The sequence below is a fragment of the Cylas formicarius genome, unplaced genomic scaffold (assembly GCF_029955315.1).
Source record: "Cylas formicarius isolate icCylForm1 unplaced genomic scaffold, icCylForm1.1 PGA_scaffold_6__28_contigs__length_40554024, whole genome shotgun sequence".
NCBI lineage: Eukaryota > Metazoa > Arthropoda > Insecta > Coleoptera > Brentidae > Cylas > Cylas formicarius.
Window position 1 is genome coordinate 29,231,496 of NW_026844347.1, and position 14,826 is coordinate 29,246,321.

Consider the following 14,826-nt stretch of genomic DNA (forward strand, 5'->3'; position numbering starts at 1 on the left):
GTCACTATGGCGCTATTATTTATAAATTGTCTTTGCATAATTTGTTGCCACCATTACATTGTACATGTCCTTAACTTCAAACACAGAATGTATATATCCATTGTTCATGGCCTTTACAAAACTAAGGTCACGGACCATAAACCACAGTAGGTATACAGACAAATTAACTTTACTACTTTTTTATATTCATTATCTAGTTCATTACATAACATTAATTTTACAAATGCCAACTTTACATTAGATTGTTTGTATTGCTTTGTCTTTCTTCTTGTTGAAAATTATCCTGGCACTACCATTATAAATACTTACCACTGAGAGAAAAAATACTGCCAACATTAATTTGATGTCTAATTTTATACATCAACGACACGCGGGGTTTAGTTTTTGGAATTTGTATATAAACTTTAAGAGTAATCGACACTTGAAAAAAGCGAGCTTAAAAACATGTGGCAAACCGGTATATCCAGAAGGTCATAGTTCTTGTACGGATCTAAAAATAACTTAGTAGGAATGTTGCTATGCCTTTTAAGTTAAACACGGGTACCCGTGGTGAACGAAAGATTGTTATTTCGTCGCGAATATCAATTCACGTTGAAACATGATCGGAATCTGTGTGACCGCAATTTTTTTTTCCGCCTCGGCGAAAATTTCGTCAGCAGGCGCCAGGCGACAATTATTGTTGGCAATCCGAGAGGCAATCGATTTCGTGACGTCAGGACATGCGGATAACTCCGTTTTTTGCAAAATGGTTGCCGGCGAAATGATGTTAGGTTAGAGTTTGATAATCTCGTAATGTTAATACCGTGCGAAAAAAAATTACATGCGAGACAAATCTGTGAATGAAAATAAACTTGCTCACCTCTTCGCGTCGTTTTAACCATCTACCACAAGGACTTTCCTCTAGAATTTCGCTTTCGTCTTCTGAATCTTCGCCACTTTCCCTGGGCGATTTATGTTCCTGTTCGTTATTCATGTGATTTCCCGACATTATAGTTTAAACAAACTAATCCTATCTCGTAAAAGCACTACTGGTATTGTCGAAAACGGGGAAGTATTCACACAATAATTTTCTTCCATCAGAACATAATTTTTCTAGCACCCTCCTGGCAAAGCAAAATTTTCAGTTTCACTTAGAACTAAATTGAACAATAATTGTACTCCTAATTATGACGAATAATAATGTAACATCTTCACATTGAGGATACCCGAAGGGATACCAACACACTTATCGCCACAAAAATTGCAGATGCAGTTAAGTATGATATTCCCGAACACTGCAATCCAAGATAACTTCCACTTTAAACAATTACGCATTTATTGATTCAATAACGTTCGGTCAATAGAAACTTCGGCAAATGTCTGAATATCCAAAGGTGGAAGTAAACACTATCACTTCTACCGAACAAACGTCTTAAACTTATGAAACTAACGCACTGCCAAAACGAAATTTTACTCGGCACTACTCACCTTACTGTCAATTCGGACGTTAGCAAAGCGCAGGCCAAGTGTCAACGGTGACGATTTCCAAACCCGACATCTATCGGAATTTTATCAAACCTCATAAAAGACGATGACTTTAAAGAGAACTGCTTATTTGCAAAATATCAATCTATAACCAGATCTCTTTAATGGATTCACATATCCCCGGTACCGAGTTTAACTATTAATTTTAGAGGTCGCTAGATATTTTTCTTCTTTTTTTAATGACGCAGAAATGAGGTTAAGTTAAAATAATCTTAGCAGTCGTGACCAATAGCAGTAAATTAAAGAAAAAACGTCCCAAATAATTATGTATTTATGATGTAATGTTTAATAAACAAAAATTAAACATTCACAAAGCATAAGAAATGCATCTTACTTCATTTATGAGATCAGTCTTATATAGGGGATCATTCGCACTGTCTAAGAAATTAACGCAGAAAAACATCATGACAACTCCCAGAAAATTGCAAGAAATTTTAGAGGATTTGAAAGGCAATCCCTATTACGAAAAATACGCGGAGAAGATAACAGAGTTGCAAAAAAATGCCCCGGAAGAATTTAGTTCCAGAGTTGTTGACATGGGTAAATCAAAAACTAAGAAGCTAGAGGAGATAAAGGGACAACAGTTCTCCCAACTCTTGAATCCAAAAAAGAAGCTGGCACCAGAAGTATCTCAGACGCAAGAGGAACACCTAGATAAAATAATGAAGGTTGATTTAATAAAAAACAAGTCGAAGGAAGAAATTAAAGAGATATGGGAAGAGTACCATCAGACAAAGAATTGCATTGCTGCTGTTATACCATCAGAGAACTTCAAAACACTGGAAGAAAATTGTGTAAAATACCCAATGTTTTTGTTTCCATTGCCCAGAACTCAGGGCTATGAGTTTATAATGTTGCAGTTCGAGAAGAGGACAGCACATTTCACTCCTTTGCTGTACTACCAAGTCCATAATGAAAATGCACCAGAATGTTTAACAATCACCCATTACGAAGATTTTAAAGAAAGTAAAGGAATTGTTTTAATGAGGGGTGAATATGATAAAAACATTATAAATGCAAAAGAAGCACAGTGTCTTGCTAACCAGTTACAGTTGTATTATACTCAGGATGATAAACAGAAACAGAAGTTGTTGGATACCTTTACCCACCACCCTGATACTTTTGATCATATGGATTTAGTAAAGGAAATTAGTAATATATCTTTAAAATAGGAAATCAATTTAGTATTTAAGTAGTAGTAAGTAAAGAGTCGTATTTTGTAAATAAAAAAAGTATGAAATGTTGACAAAAATTGATGAAAAAAACAACTGGGTTTTATTATTACCATAACTCACAAAAGAAATAATACCAAAACATTAATAAGTTTATTTGATTAAATGTTGTTTGCAGAGGCTTAGAGGCTAAGAATAATCTCTTGGTTCCATTCCATACAGTGATTACTTTTTCACGCACACACACCGAGGCATTCCTATTTGAATTATTGACCAAACCTAAAAGTTTAACTACTAACAATTAGTTTCTTTTATAAAAAATAATTTCAAATTAAACGAGTTATCAATAAATGAAGCAATACTTCAGTCAATTAATTATTACTTTTTGTTTTATCTAGAAAGTTTTATTTTCTCGACAATAAACAATATCGAAGAAACAAAATGTTTCACTTTTTTCAATTGTAAAAATTGAGGTCTACAATCATGGTGGCGCCGTATCGCACACTGACGCTATCTTCAACATTCTTAAGTACATATCTTGAATTATTTTAATTTTGTAATAAACTATGAAAATAACAAGGTCTGAAGAAGCCAACAGCATGCTTGGCGAAACGTCAGCAAGTTTGACTCAGCAAAAATGGACGCAGGAGGAATCCAAAAGTTTTGTAAAAAGTATTACAGTTGCCTGTGGAAGTTTCTTTGAACAAATTAATTTATATAAGTTTCTTAGCATAATGACAAACAAAACATGGTAGTTTCAACTTTAATTGTGTAACCTACTTTTTTAAAGTAATAAGTTTAATAATTTTTATTATTAATAATTTAATTTAAATATATATGTCCGCACATTACTGATTACAACTCCTACTTTTTCACCTTTGATTTTTTGGAAATCTATAACTGAGCAATTTTTAAACATAAACTCACCCTATCCAAACTATAAAAATATTCTTTATTTCCCAAAAATACATTTATCATAGCTTCTATATCCTCTTACTAAGAGGAATGAATTTGGTAAAATGTTAAATCACACTAAACTTTCACTAGTTGGAGGGGGAGGGATATAAGGAGTTTTAATATGAAGATGTATAACTGGATCTGTTCCTGCCAAACAAAAAGGAATTATTTTTTAAGAGAAAAAACTACAAACTATTAATAATTTAATTCAAAAATATATTTCCTGGGCATTACTCATCTCAACTCTTCCCTTTTCACCTTACATTTTTTGGAAATCTTAAACTGAGCATTTGATAAACATAAACTCATCCCATCCAAAGTACAAAAATATTCTTTATTTCCCAAAAATACATTTAGCATAACTTCAATAATCTCTTACTAACAGGAATGAATTTGGTAAAACGTTAAATCACACTGAGCTCTCAGTAGTTGGTATTACTTCCATATCATCTCGGCACTTGGGAATATACAAGGTAGCGCACGTGTGTTCCCAAATGTCTTGTGGATATTTTTCTTCTATTGTCCACATGTTATTTTCAATATTGTAATATTCTATGGCTGCGGTATCTTTATCGAAAACCGCGTCGCTATGAAATCCTCCGACAAAGTAAATCTTATTTTCTACGCAGACGATACCTGCGTGATAACGCGGTGTAGGAACTTTAGTTAGTATCTGCAAGACAAAGACTCGATAAAGTGCAATTTCGAAAAAATTTCTCAAAAAAAAAAAAGATATTGCCTTGTAAAAATAATGCCACTTATAAATTCTCTTACTTCCCAAGTGTCCTTCTCCGTATCGTAAACATCTATAGTGTCCACTAGTAATCGCGAACGCATTTCTATGTCCTCTGTCCAGCCGCCGCAAACGTACAAATACTTTCCAATGGATAGCATAACATGATCAGCTCGAGGTTGTAGCATTGAAGCGCACGTTTTCCAATTTTCTAAATTTACATCGTAACAATAAACGCTTGAGTTGCAAATATTATCTCTATCTATCCCACCGCTTATGAATAATCGACAACCAGAACTGACACCCGCGTGTTGGCTTAGGTGGGCTGGCATGTCCGGTATAGTGTACCACAAATCTAATCTAATATAATATAAAATACTAAAATTCACAACCATCACTTCAAATAATGCGTTGCTTACCTGGGATTGTAGCATTCACAGGTACACGTAACATTTTCATCACCCTCGCTGGTGCCCCCAACCGCGTACAGCATATCACCGACAACATTCAAACTAAATCGGCATCTTTCAATTTTCATAGGGGACATCGTAGACCATTTATTATACCTACATTGCGTAAAAATAGAAAAAAATGTGATTTGTATGGGAATCTGTTTTTTGAATATTTAATTTCATTCGATTTTTTAACTCTCCCTTCTTAAAACCTTGAAGATAATTTTTTTTTTTTTTAGAGAACATATAATTTGGACCGATGAATCAATATTTACAACATCTGCGGTGTTATTTAATAGAAAAAATACGCATTATTGGAGTCCAGAAAACAAAAAATGTGTTTTTGAAGTAAACAAGCAGTGGCGAAGATCCGTGAAAGTATGGTGTGCAATCTGGAGATCTAGAATCTTAGGACCCATATTTTATGGATTTTTTTTGTGGGGCAAATTGAAAGATATGGTTTACAAAGATAAACCGTCAACAATTTTGGAATCGCAGCAACGATTTCGCACTGAATGAAACTAATTACGTGTCAAATGCCTTATACCGTTTAGAAATAGCATATATTACTTGTATTCTTTAAAACGCCGGACATATTGAAAAACTAATTTAATTAATTTTATTTGTAAGTAATAAGCATTGGTAGTTAGTGTTAGAAATAAGTAATTTGAGAAATTTGGCAATATTGTGCAAAGCTTCATATTCTGTTTTTAAGAAGACTTCTTAACAATGCTCTAAAACGGTTATGAACAAGTTGATAAGGAGCTAATATTAATATTAATTTTATCTGCCAATTAAGCCAAAACGATAAGTCAGAGACCCGTACTATGATATATAATTGAAATTGCTATTAATGTGGGTATTCGAAAATCCAATAATATATAGGGTGTCTCATTTAATAGAATTGAAAGAAGTATCACTTTGCGAAACATGGCACCACCGCGTATTTTAAGAAAATATTTTTAATTTGATCATTGCCTAAAATGGCTACACACACGAGCAGACAGTTAAAACCGAGAATTGTGGCGAAGTTAGAAGATAGTTGGTCCTTATCAACGGTACCGTTTTTCCGGTGGAGATAAGAAGAAACGTTTGAAAGTAAAAAGGGATCTGGTTGACAAACAGATCAGTTCCACCACAGTTTGTCAAAAAAAAGCACTTACTCCTTAACAGAAGCAAGCACAGCAAGAACAGCAGTTTTGGAAGAGTCGTATTTCCCGATGGAAAGATTTTTCAGTCTTCCAAAAAGTGTAAAATGTTTTTACAAATTTACCAAGGAGGACGTCTCTTAAAGGCAAGAGCTTTTAGTAATAAAAATAGATTTAATAATACAATAGCTCACGCAATGGTAATACAATAAAAACACGCGCTCTGACACCATTAAAACAGTTGAGGAAATAACCAAAGTGAATCATTCCATACCCCCAAGGAAAAAACACTGAACTCTTAAAAATATGCGTATTAATTTTTATTACTCAAAAGGTTTGCATAAACCTGCCTTTATATCCCGCATTAGACGTCAACGCGCACTTTGTTTTGTTAAAATGTGATATGACGGCTTGATGATGTGTATACTGCTCAAAATGTAAAGTGGAATTTTCATGCCATATCAGTTTTTTTATAAAACTAGTTGTACTATTTTACAATATAACCTTTAGGTTGTCCACCCTGTTTAATCACCCCTGTCATTGTTAAAGTCGCATTAAGAATTTAAGTATACATTATATAATTTATATCTACCTTTACTATTCACTTTTCTTTTGCTAATCTAATAAAACTAAATAAATAATAAATTTAATACACAATTTTATTATATAAAGTAGCTTACCTCGGGCTGTATTTAAAACCAAAGGGGTGTATATTCTCTTGTAATGACTGATTGAAACATCCACCCACTATATAAAGTTCATTGTTGAATACAGCCGTTCCGTAATTGCACTGCTCTACGTGGGGTATAGAAGTCAAATGTTTCCATTTTCTTTTACTCGCGAAGCAGTACGTTATTTCGTTCGTAATACCGCTAATTCCGAAACCGCCAATTTTCAAAACAGCCATTTCCATTCCCCGAGAATTGAGCAAATTCAAACGCATGTCCATCGTTTTGCCCGTATTCGACTGGACATATACCTGTTGCAGAATTATTCTATACAATATCTGCCATTCATAATTACGTTCCTCCAATATTTTTTCTAGGATACTGTCCAATTTCCGTTTAGTGATCTCCTTAAAGTGGATATATTTCATTATTCTGACTGCGTACGTTAATCTATAATCTACGCTGAAATAGACAAACAAATGTAAAAGCAAATTACCAACCAATTCTGAAAGCTTCTATGGCTAGACTTACTAGCTACTTGATCAAAAATAATTGGATAAAATTCAAGGACAACACTCAATAATACTTAAAAAAAAATAAATATATATATCTTATATGTTATATAAAACATTAAATATTATTATGTATTATATATTAAAGGCAACGTACCGTTTTTCAGACTATTTATTTAATTTTTAATGTATGTAATAATGAGATAAGATAATATTTTTACTTATTTTAATTTACTGAAAACTTGGGTCTAATAAAATAAGTGGTAAAACAATACTTGAATCATTTTTTACCCAGTAAGTAATTACATCACACAAGCAGCTAACCGAAAAGTTTCAAACATAAATTTTTCCATTTTATTTTCTTTAAGATGGAAAAAAATACAATTCGTCTTAGATTGCCTGGTTCGTAGAAATTCGAGTAAAACAGCTCTCACTAAGAATTTTTTTTAGGTTCTTTATATTCTTCATATGATAAAAATTTAATGAAATGGTGACTTTTTAATTTTTTTATGGGAAACTAGGGCCATAGTTTTCAATTTTCTGCATAAATTGAAATTGCAATTTCTAGCTAAAATCTTTACAACTGTTGATGCTGACACAGTATTGCAAGTAACTTCTTTCTAATTAAGGTTTGGTTTATTAATTCCAGCTTCAAACAATAAATTTACCCAGATCGAATGCTGTGTGCTATATCTGAAAGTTACACTTAATTAAAGAAAGACATTTCGGGTTTATTTATGTATTTTTACAGAGGCATTAAATTTGATACGTTTCTATAGTGAATTAAGATTTCATACTTACTCGCATATGCGCTCGTTCGATCGCAAAACCATTACAGCAAAGCAAAAGTATAGGCAAAAGAAAATAGGTTTAAAACTTAAACTGAAAATTATTATTATTATTAAAAATAATTGTTATTTCGGAGCTACCAAGCGCACTCCCATAACAATGCAATTATATTTAGGTGCCCCAAGCCTATTGTATATATTTTTTAATTTTCAATGAATATGACTCGCAGTTTGGCCCCTCATTTTTTAAAATTTTTGGTCTGAGACATGTGGCGTTTACTTTTAACTAATTTTAAATTAGGTTAACTTTATAAAATGTAAATTTTTGCCTTGCATGCTAAAATTCAAATCAACATAAAAAATGGAAATTCCACAGTTGACGTATCTACAAGAAAGTATCAAATTGATAACCAGAACTCTTATCATGGACCATAAAAAAATTCTAAGCCTAACGCTACCAACTTCTGACAGAACCATGCTAAAATAATGTAGCTTATTTCTTACTCGCGTTTATCTGTATGAAAAAACCAAGCCAAAACGATACTCAAAACGTCAGCTTCAGAACAATCCACTGGGAAATCATAGCCTAAAAGATTTTCCAATTGTTGAGGCGTTAATCTGTAAAACTCTGAGCTGTTGGAAAATTCTAGTAGGTGACCACTCATAAAACGATACACCTTAGAAACAATGAAAATATTAACACATTAATAAAATAAGAGGCCTTAGTTTGTTAACCTCACCTTCATTCGTAATTGACCTAAGGAGTAAGTTTCTGCAATAGTGACTATATCTACACAATTATCAAGATCGATTTGAGATTGTAGGTAGTTTGAACAAGCTTGTATGCAATTGACCATTTGCACATGGGATGCAGCTTCCAGAACATCCTGGACATTTGCTAAATTAAGGGCCAGGTGTGATGTGTAAGCATATTCGAGAAGTTGGTGAAACCCTAAAATTACATAAAACCTTCAGTGTAAGAAAGAAATTAATTTTTGGTTTACCTTTTGCCGTGATACCATTCAAACATATCTCATTTTTTCTTGCTTCCAACATATTGTCCGTAAACATGGCTCTAAAATAATCGCTACATGCCGAAAGGACTGCTTTGTGAGCTTGAAAAAGGCTCCCTTCTATTACTAAAGTGATATCCAAAAGTTCGCCCTTCTGCCTTAAAGAATTTAGACCCTCGAGAAGTGTACCCAGATGAGAAGAGTGTTCATAAAAGATGGTGTGCAGTGGTTTGTCATGTAAATATCTTTCCTTGGTCTTTGTCATTGTACTAGTCGAGTTCACACATTTTCTAAAAAGTAAAAGTAGAATTATAAATAAACTAACCAAAACTACAATTATAGACCCAATAACAAAACGTAAACATAAAAGCAGATAATCTAAGTTATTTAAAAACAAGTTAATTTTGTAGCATAAATCACAATCTATTTGCTTCTTGTAAAACAAGATTTCATTAACAGCAAAAACCTTATATGCAGTTTTTTTAATACTAAAGTAGCAGGTTGTAATTTAGTAAATCAAAAAAATGCAAAGTATGACTGATGGAAAATTCATTAAATATGACAACATCTATTGATGATTGCACTGCACTACATTGTGTACTAGTTAAACTGAAAATAAAGGTCATTATTGCTAACAACTAATAAGTTTTTTATTAATTGCGTTAATCCGTAAATTTGAAAAAATGATAGTGCGTGATAAACATAAGTTTCTTTTCTGAAACGTTCAATTTTTGTCTTACAAAATATTTAATTTGATTGGCAAATCAATAGAACTGACGTTGCTTAGAAACAAACCTATTATTGAACAAGTTTTCGTCCATAAATGACATGGCAAATGCAAAAACGTAAAAATGAGCGCTAATAGTTCTCTGATATTAGATCAGATCTCAGAGATAAATTTTGAAAAAATTGAAAAAGCTTCTGGAGACAACTTATCGGGCCAAGTGACAGTAAAATTTTATACGACTGACGCGAAAGTATTCACACAATCGTTTCCAGGCTTCTACAACATCAGTTTCATCAAAAGAAATCTATCTAATTTATTTGGAATTCCGTCAGAGGTTATTAATTTACTTTATAAAGATGAAGCAATTGATGGTGGCACCCGGTTAGAGCAATTTAAGCCTGATCGGTATGGAATATTGGAGTTTAAGATACTAAGCGGTGATAAAAATTACAAAATTCATATAGAAAATGCTTATAAGGACCTAACAGTTCCTGATATTCTAACCGTAAAAATTCAAAAAGACGACCGAATGTTTGATATTGTGGTAGAAATTGAAAATCAAGCTATTGAAAAACCATACTTGGGGGGGTATAGAAATATTCAGACTGGAATTCAATATCACCATGGATTCACTCAGACTGGCCCATTAAAACTTAAACTATCTGCAGAAATGAAGAATCACAGAGACACACAAACATATATAACCCGAAATCGAACAACTGAAAAGGACTATTCAAGAGCAATACAAGTCTCAAATAAAGAGATTTATATACCAAATATTTGTGATAAAATACTAACACCCGGCACATATGAAACTGCAGAAGAACGAGAGAAAAGATTAAACATTGAAGGTAAAATACGAATCATTCAGAGGTACTACTATTCATGGAAAATGAGGAAGTGTTTAAAACAGTTAAGAGAAGAATACCACAAACGACTAAGCACTGAATTAGCACGAATAGAAGCAGAAAGACTTGAAGATGAAGAAAGAAGGAAAAAAGATTTGGTAAAGAAAGTGTTTCCTATGAAACCTGCAGATTTCGCAATGCTATATAGTATGGTGGACCGTTGGAAAAAATCTGAAATTGAAAGAATAACATCTCTTTATTGTGGAGCTGCTAAGATTTCAGAATTTTATTTGTTGCTTGACCGAGAAATTGAAATACTTCAATCTATTGAGAAGCTTAGAATGAAAGTAAAACACGACTTAGAAATTAATAAAGTCATTAATTTCTTTAAGCAAATTGGTAAACCTATTGAATGGGACAGTGAATACAAACACATTCATATTCAGATGGATACTTTGGAGGCCCAGAAGGGGAGAGAGTACTTTACATTATATAGGCAACTCTGTGAGAAAAACAATTCACTTGAGGATAAACTACAAACTTATTGGAATTTAAAAGAATATTTGAAAAAGCACTACTGCTCAGAAAGTGCTGAAATTATTGGTCTTATAAATAGAGTCAGCGAGCTGTTAGTTAGAGGTATATCGATTTTTTTTTTAACAGAATTAGAAAAGAGAATAAAAGCATTAGTTTTACACCATTTTAAAATAACTGAATGTAATGAAGGGGTGACTAATCATATGAACAAAGTTAAGCTGCAAAATATGACAAAAGACTTAGTATATTGCCAGAATTGTCACAAATTAAAACCCATTGAAGCTTTTACAATTCATGCACGTCTAGAGAAACTAAAAACCTGTACTAACTGCAAATGGCTCAACAAAGCAGAGGAACCCTGGATAGATTTATCGCCACATAAATTCATTTTAAAACAAATAAGAAATTATGAAAGACTTCATCACGGTACGTCATCTGTAGTTTTTATTTTACAAGATCGTGACATACATTTTATTATTAACTATATATGGCATAATCATTCAGCTCTCTCGGAATGCAATGATATTTACGAATTGAGATTGGTGCGATGGAAGAAAGACATAGAATGGTCTCCTTGGAATTGCATATTATTAACTGTAGAAGAAAGCAAAGTTCATTTACGAATCTTGAATTTGGATGAAGTCTATGAGCAGGAATTTATAAGCCATATTTTTAACAAACACGCGTTAGCAAAGCAACACTTTCCACATTTATTGACTTATAATCATTACTTGTTGGATTCTGACAGGAGGAACCTACAAACGACAGATCAATCTGAAGATTGCAACAGTCCACATTCATAAAATTTACCAAAACTAATAAAATATTAAAATAGTTTCATGTTTATAACTTTCGCCAACTTATTTAAGTATCAAATCCTAACCAACAAAAAATATAAACTCACCTCTAGTTATTCTGCAAGTAATAGGAGCAATGGGTGAATAGTTTGCACGATAAAGAGAAATGGTAGGTTAATTTGCAACACAAATGCCCACTGGTAAGAGGTTTGGTGCCTTTTTAACATAGTTTAAACATTTTTAAGCATCATAATGAATATTGTTAATCTTCTAGATAATCCTAAAATTCCCAGGATATGTTATGAATTATCCCATGCAATTCCGCTTCCAGCAACACAAAAAATAACTGTCGAGAATGATTGATTACTACAACTTAAATATTCCAAACAATAAGCTACAAAATGTTGACGTTTCTTATCAGAGAATAGGTTTGGTCGGTTTGGTGGTATGTCAAAAATCTCACCTTACCTGGAGTTGCGGAATGGTAATGGCGATTTTATAATTCAATGAGACCTCTCGCGGAAAAAAATATTACCATAGTTTGCAAGTAAAATTGGCAATTTTTGGAGTTAGTTAATATTGTTTCAAAAAATTGTTCGTTTGGTGGTATAGTTTTGCAATTCAGTGTCTTTATGAGTTATTCGAAAGTTTAATATTTACTAATAATAAGGGCCCTGATAATCCTTTATTGTTGTTTAAACAGATAGAATGAGCTGATCAAAGGTTGGTGTATACATTTTGATTGTAATTCAAACGGGCGCGTTTGTTTACGTTCAGCAGCGCTTTCATAAGTTCGTTGATTCGATATTCTGATGCGCCATCCGTTTTCAATAATGTTCTTCTGTTTGAGTCTTACATGTCCTAGTAAACGGAGGCCTACCTGTAGTTCTCTGTAGTCCATTAACTTTTTTTAAAAATGTGAATGGTTGTTCTACTTTCAGTAATGTTAATGTTTAGTGATCTAGGTAAAAAAAAAAGAAAAAATAAAATACTGATGCCACTACACAAAGTTCTGTGTTTGCGTAGTGTTTCGTTTCTAGATAATACATTCCTGTCATGGTGCGTGCTGTTGGTTGTATGTGGTGGTGGTGTTAGATGAGCGATGCTCACAGTATATTATCACCGGTGTTATCGAAACTACCAAATTGTTGTTTGTCGTTCCACCAAATATCAATTGAAATTGGTGCAATTTATAAATAAAAGTTATTAGCCCGTAAACCAGATGAATAATCGAGAACCGATAAAACAAAATGTCGGTTTCTAAAGAAATATTTCACTTTCAAAATTAAATAAAATTAAATAAAAGAAATATATCACTTTCAAAATTAAATTGGGTATAATTAGCACGGGGGACAGGCCGCACATTTTAATAAATTGTATGTAAAACAAACACAAAATAATGTTTGAATCCATTTATTTATATATCACGGAGCTGTACTATTATATGTATTTTTATGGGGTGACTAGTTTATTCAATCAACTTTTCCTATAACTTTATTGACATTTCTATTGTCTTAATGTAGCGGCGTCATATATAGGAGTAGCATTTTGTGACCACGTTGATATGACTCAAAATCATTATGATAGACATATATCATACAGGGTGGGGTAATTTATTAGATAAGTCGATAAACTAATAATTATACAGGGTTGTATTTAATAACTGTCTAATATTTCACAGGGTTATTTCTCTAATATTTTTTTGGTAAAAACTTACTATAAACGTGTGTTTCGAGCTACAGGGTGTCAAAGTTTTATTTATAGTTGACTTCTCACTTTTAAAAGCTTATATATATATATATATATATATATATATATATATATATATATATATATATATATATATATATATATATATATATATATATATATGATGACACTATATTCCGGGATATCATCCGTTCGCTCGTTGAACTCCGACTGGAATCCTGCATCCGACTGGAATCCTGCAAATCTTGCAGTGTTCGAAGTGTTTTCGGCGCGCGAGCATTGAAGATGCCAAGTGAGATTTTGGCGAAACGTCTGCAGGATTCCAGTCGGATGCAGGATTTGCAGGATTCCAGTCGGAGTTCAACGAGCGAACGGATGATATCCCGGAGTATAGTGTCATCACATTTTTCCATCCGTGAATCAATACGTGAGAATATATATATATATATATATATATATATATATATATATATATATATATATATATATATATATATATATATATATATATATATATATATATATATATATATATATATATATATATATATATATATATATATATATATATATATATATATATATATATATATATATATATATATTGTATTGAGGTGTCCGGACTTTTCTATTTCGATGGCCTCTCGTATAATCCTAGTCCTAAAATCAGGAATATTAGCTATTTGTTTGCAAGTGCCGAAATCAATTTTATGGCCTGTCTGATGTTGGTGCTGAAACAAAGCAGATGTTGTTTGTTTGTTTCTTATGGCTAAACGATGTTCCTCGAGCCTGGCTGAAATCCTTCTGTTGGTCTGTCCCACATACGTCAGGCTGCACGATCCGCATGCTACACTGTATACTCCTTGGTTTTCCAGAGTAATTTTTTGTTTTGGGTTTCTTAGTATTGCTCCGATGGTATGATCAGGTTTGTATGCCGTTGATATGTCGTGTTTCCGTAATATTCGGCCGATTTTGTCAGTAACCCCCTTGATGTATGGCAGGACAGCGATCGATCTTCGTTGGGTCTCGTCCTGCACTCTCTGCTGCGGCTGTTGTTGTTTACTGATTGCCTTGCTGATGGTGCGCCTTTGGTATCCGTTTTGTTGAAGACAGGTACTAATTTTCTTCAGTTCTTTATCTCTGTTCCTCTCGTTTGTGAGCCTGAAGGACCGAGCAATTAATGTATTTGCCACTGCCTGTATCTGTGATGGATGGTGATGAGATTTAGCGTTCAGATATC

At 32.8% G+C, this 14,826-nt stretch overlaps 4 protein-coding genes across 6 annotated transcripts in view; 2 read left to right on the forward strand and 2 right to left on the reverse strand.

Annotated features, from left to right (window-relative positions):
• Positions 1-1,454, reverse strand: part of LOC132703123 (nuclear receptor-binding protein homolog) — a 106,190-nt gene extending 104,736 nt beyond the window's left edge. For both annotated transcript variants that reach the window (XM_060672200.1, XM_060672199.1), the window contains exon 1: positions 860-1,454. In XM_060672200.1, the coding sequence (XP_060528183.1) occupies positions 860-988 (129 nt within the window). In that variant the 5' untranslated portion in view covers positions 989-1,454. The remainder of the gene's footprint in view (positions 1-859) is intronic.
• A 260-nt stretch (positions 1,455-1,714) lies between these two features.
• LOC132703445 (ATP synthase mitochondrial F1 complex assembly factor 1) lies at positions 1,715-2,798 on the forward strand. The gene has a single exon (XM_060672701.1). The coding sequence runs from the start codon at positions 1,848-1,850 to the stop codon at positions 2,694-2,696; it is 849 nt and encodes a 282-aa protein (XP_060528684.1). The 5' UTR covers positions 1,715-1,847; the 3' UTR covers positions 2,697-2,798.
• Positions 2,799-3,875: 1,077 nt separating this feature from the next.
• On the reverse strand, positions 3,876-12,298 carry LOC132703630 (kelch-like protein 26). 2 transcript variants are annotated; one of them, XM_060673004.1, is made up of 9 exons: positions 11,984-12,298; positions 8,959-9,257; positions 8,695-8,906; positions 8,459-8,631; positions 6,667-7,116; positions 4,806-4,952; positions 4,658-4,746; positions 4,428-4,597; positions 3,876-4,326 (listed from the first exon to the last, which is right to left on the reverse strand). In XM_060673004.1, the coding sequence occupies exons 2-9, from the start codon at positions 9,230-9,232 to the stop codon at positions 4,063-4,065; spliced, it is 1,779 nt and encodes a 592-aa protein (XP_060528987.1). In that variant the 5' UTR covers positions 9,233-9,257; positions 11,984-12,298; the 3' UTR covers positions 3,876-4,062. The 2 variants fall into 2 exon arrangements, with proteins under 2 accessions (XP_060528987.1, XP_060528985.1); XM_060673002.1 differs by having other exon boundaries at positions 3,877-4,326; positions 4,428-4,746.
• Positions 9,267-11,947, forward strand: LOC132703629 (IQ and ubiquitin-like domain-containing protein). The gene has a single exon (XM_060673001.1). The coding sequence runs from the start codon at positions 9,819-9,821 to the stop codon at positions 11,880-11,882; it is 2,064 nt and encodes a 687-aa protein (XP_060528984.1). The 5' UTR covers positions 9,267-9,818; the 3' UTR covers positions 11,883-11,947.
• Positions 12,299-14,826: the final 2,528 nt, after the last annotated feature.

Bases quoted from the DNA above. Each gene is read 5' to 3' on its own strand.
- LOC132703445 (XM_060672701.1), top strand. From the start codon at position 1,848: ATGCATCTTACTTCATTTATGAGATCAGTCTTATATAGGGGATCATTC.
- LOC132703630 (XM_060673002.1), bottom strand. From the start codon at position 9,232: ATGACAAAGACCAAGGAAAGATATTTACATGACAAACCACTGCACACC. The intron at 8,632-8,694 runs GTGAGGTTAACA...ATTGTTTCTAAG, and splicing joins TAGGTCAATTACGAATGAAG to GTGTATCGTTTTATGAGTGG. The intron at 4,327-4,427 runs GTAAGAGAATTT...TTTGTCTTGCAG, and splicing joins CGGAGAAGGACACTTGGGAA to ATACTAACTAAAGTTCCTAC.
- LOC132703629 (XM_060673001.1), top strand. From the start codon at position 9,819: ATGAGCGCTAATAGTTCTCTGATATTAGATCAGATCTCAGAGATAAAT.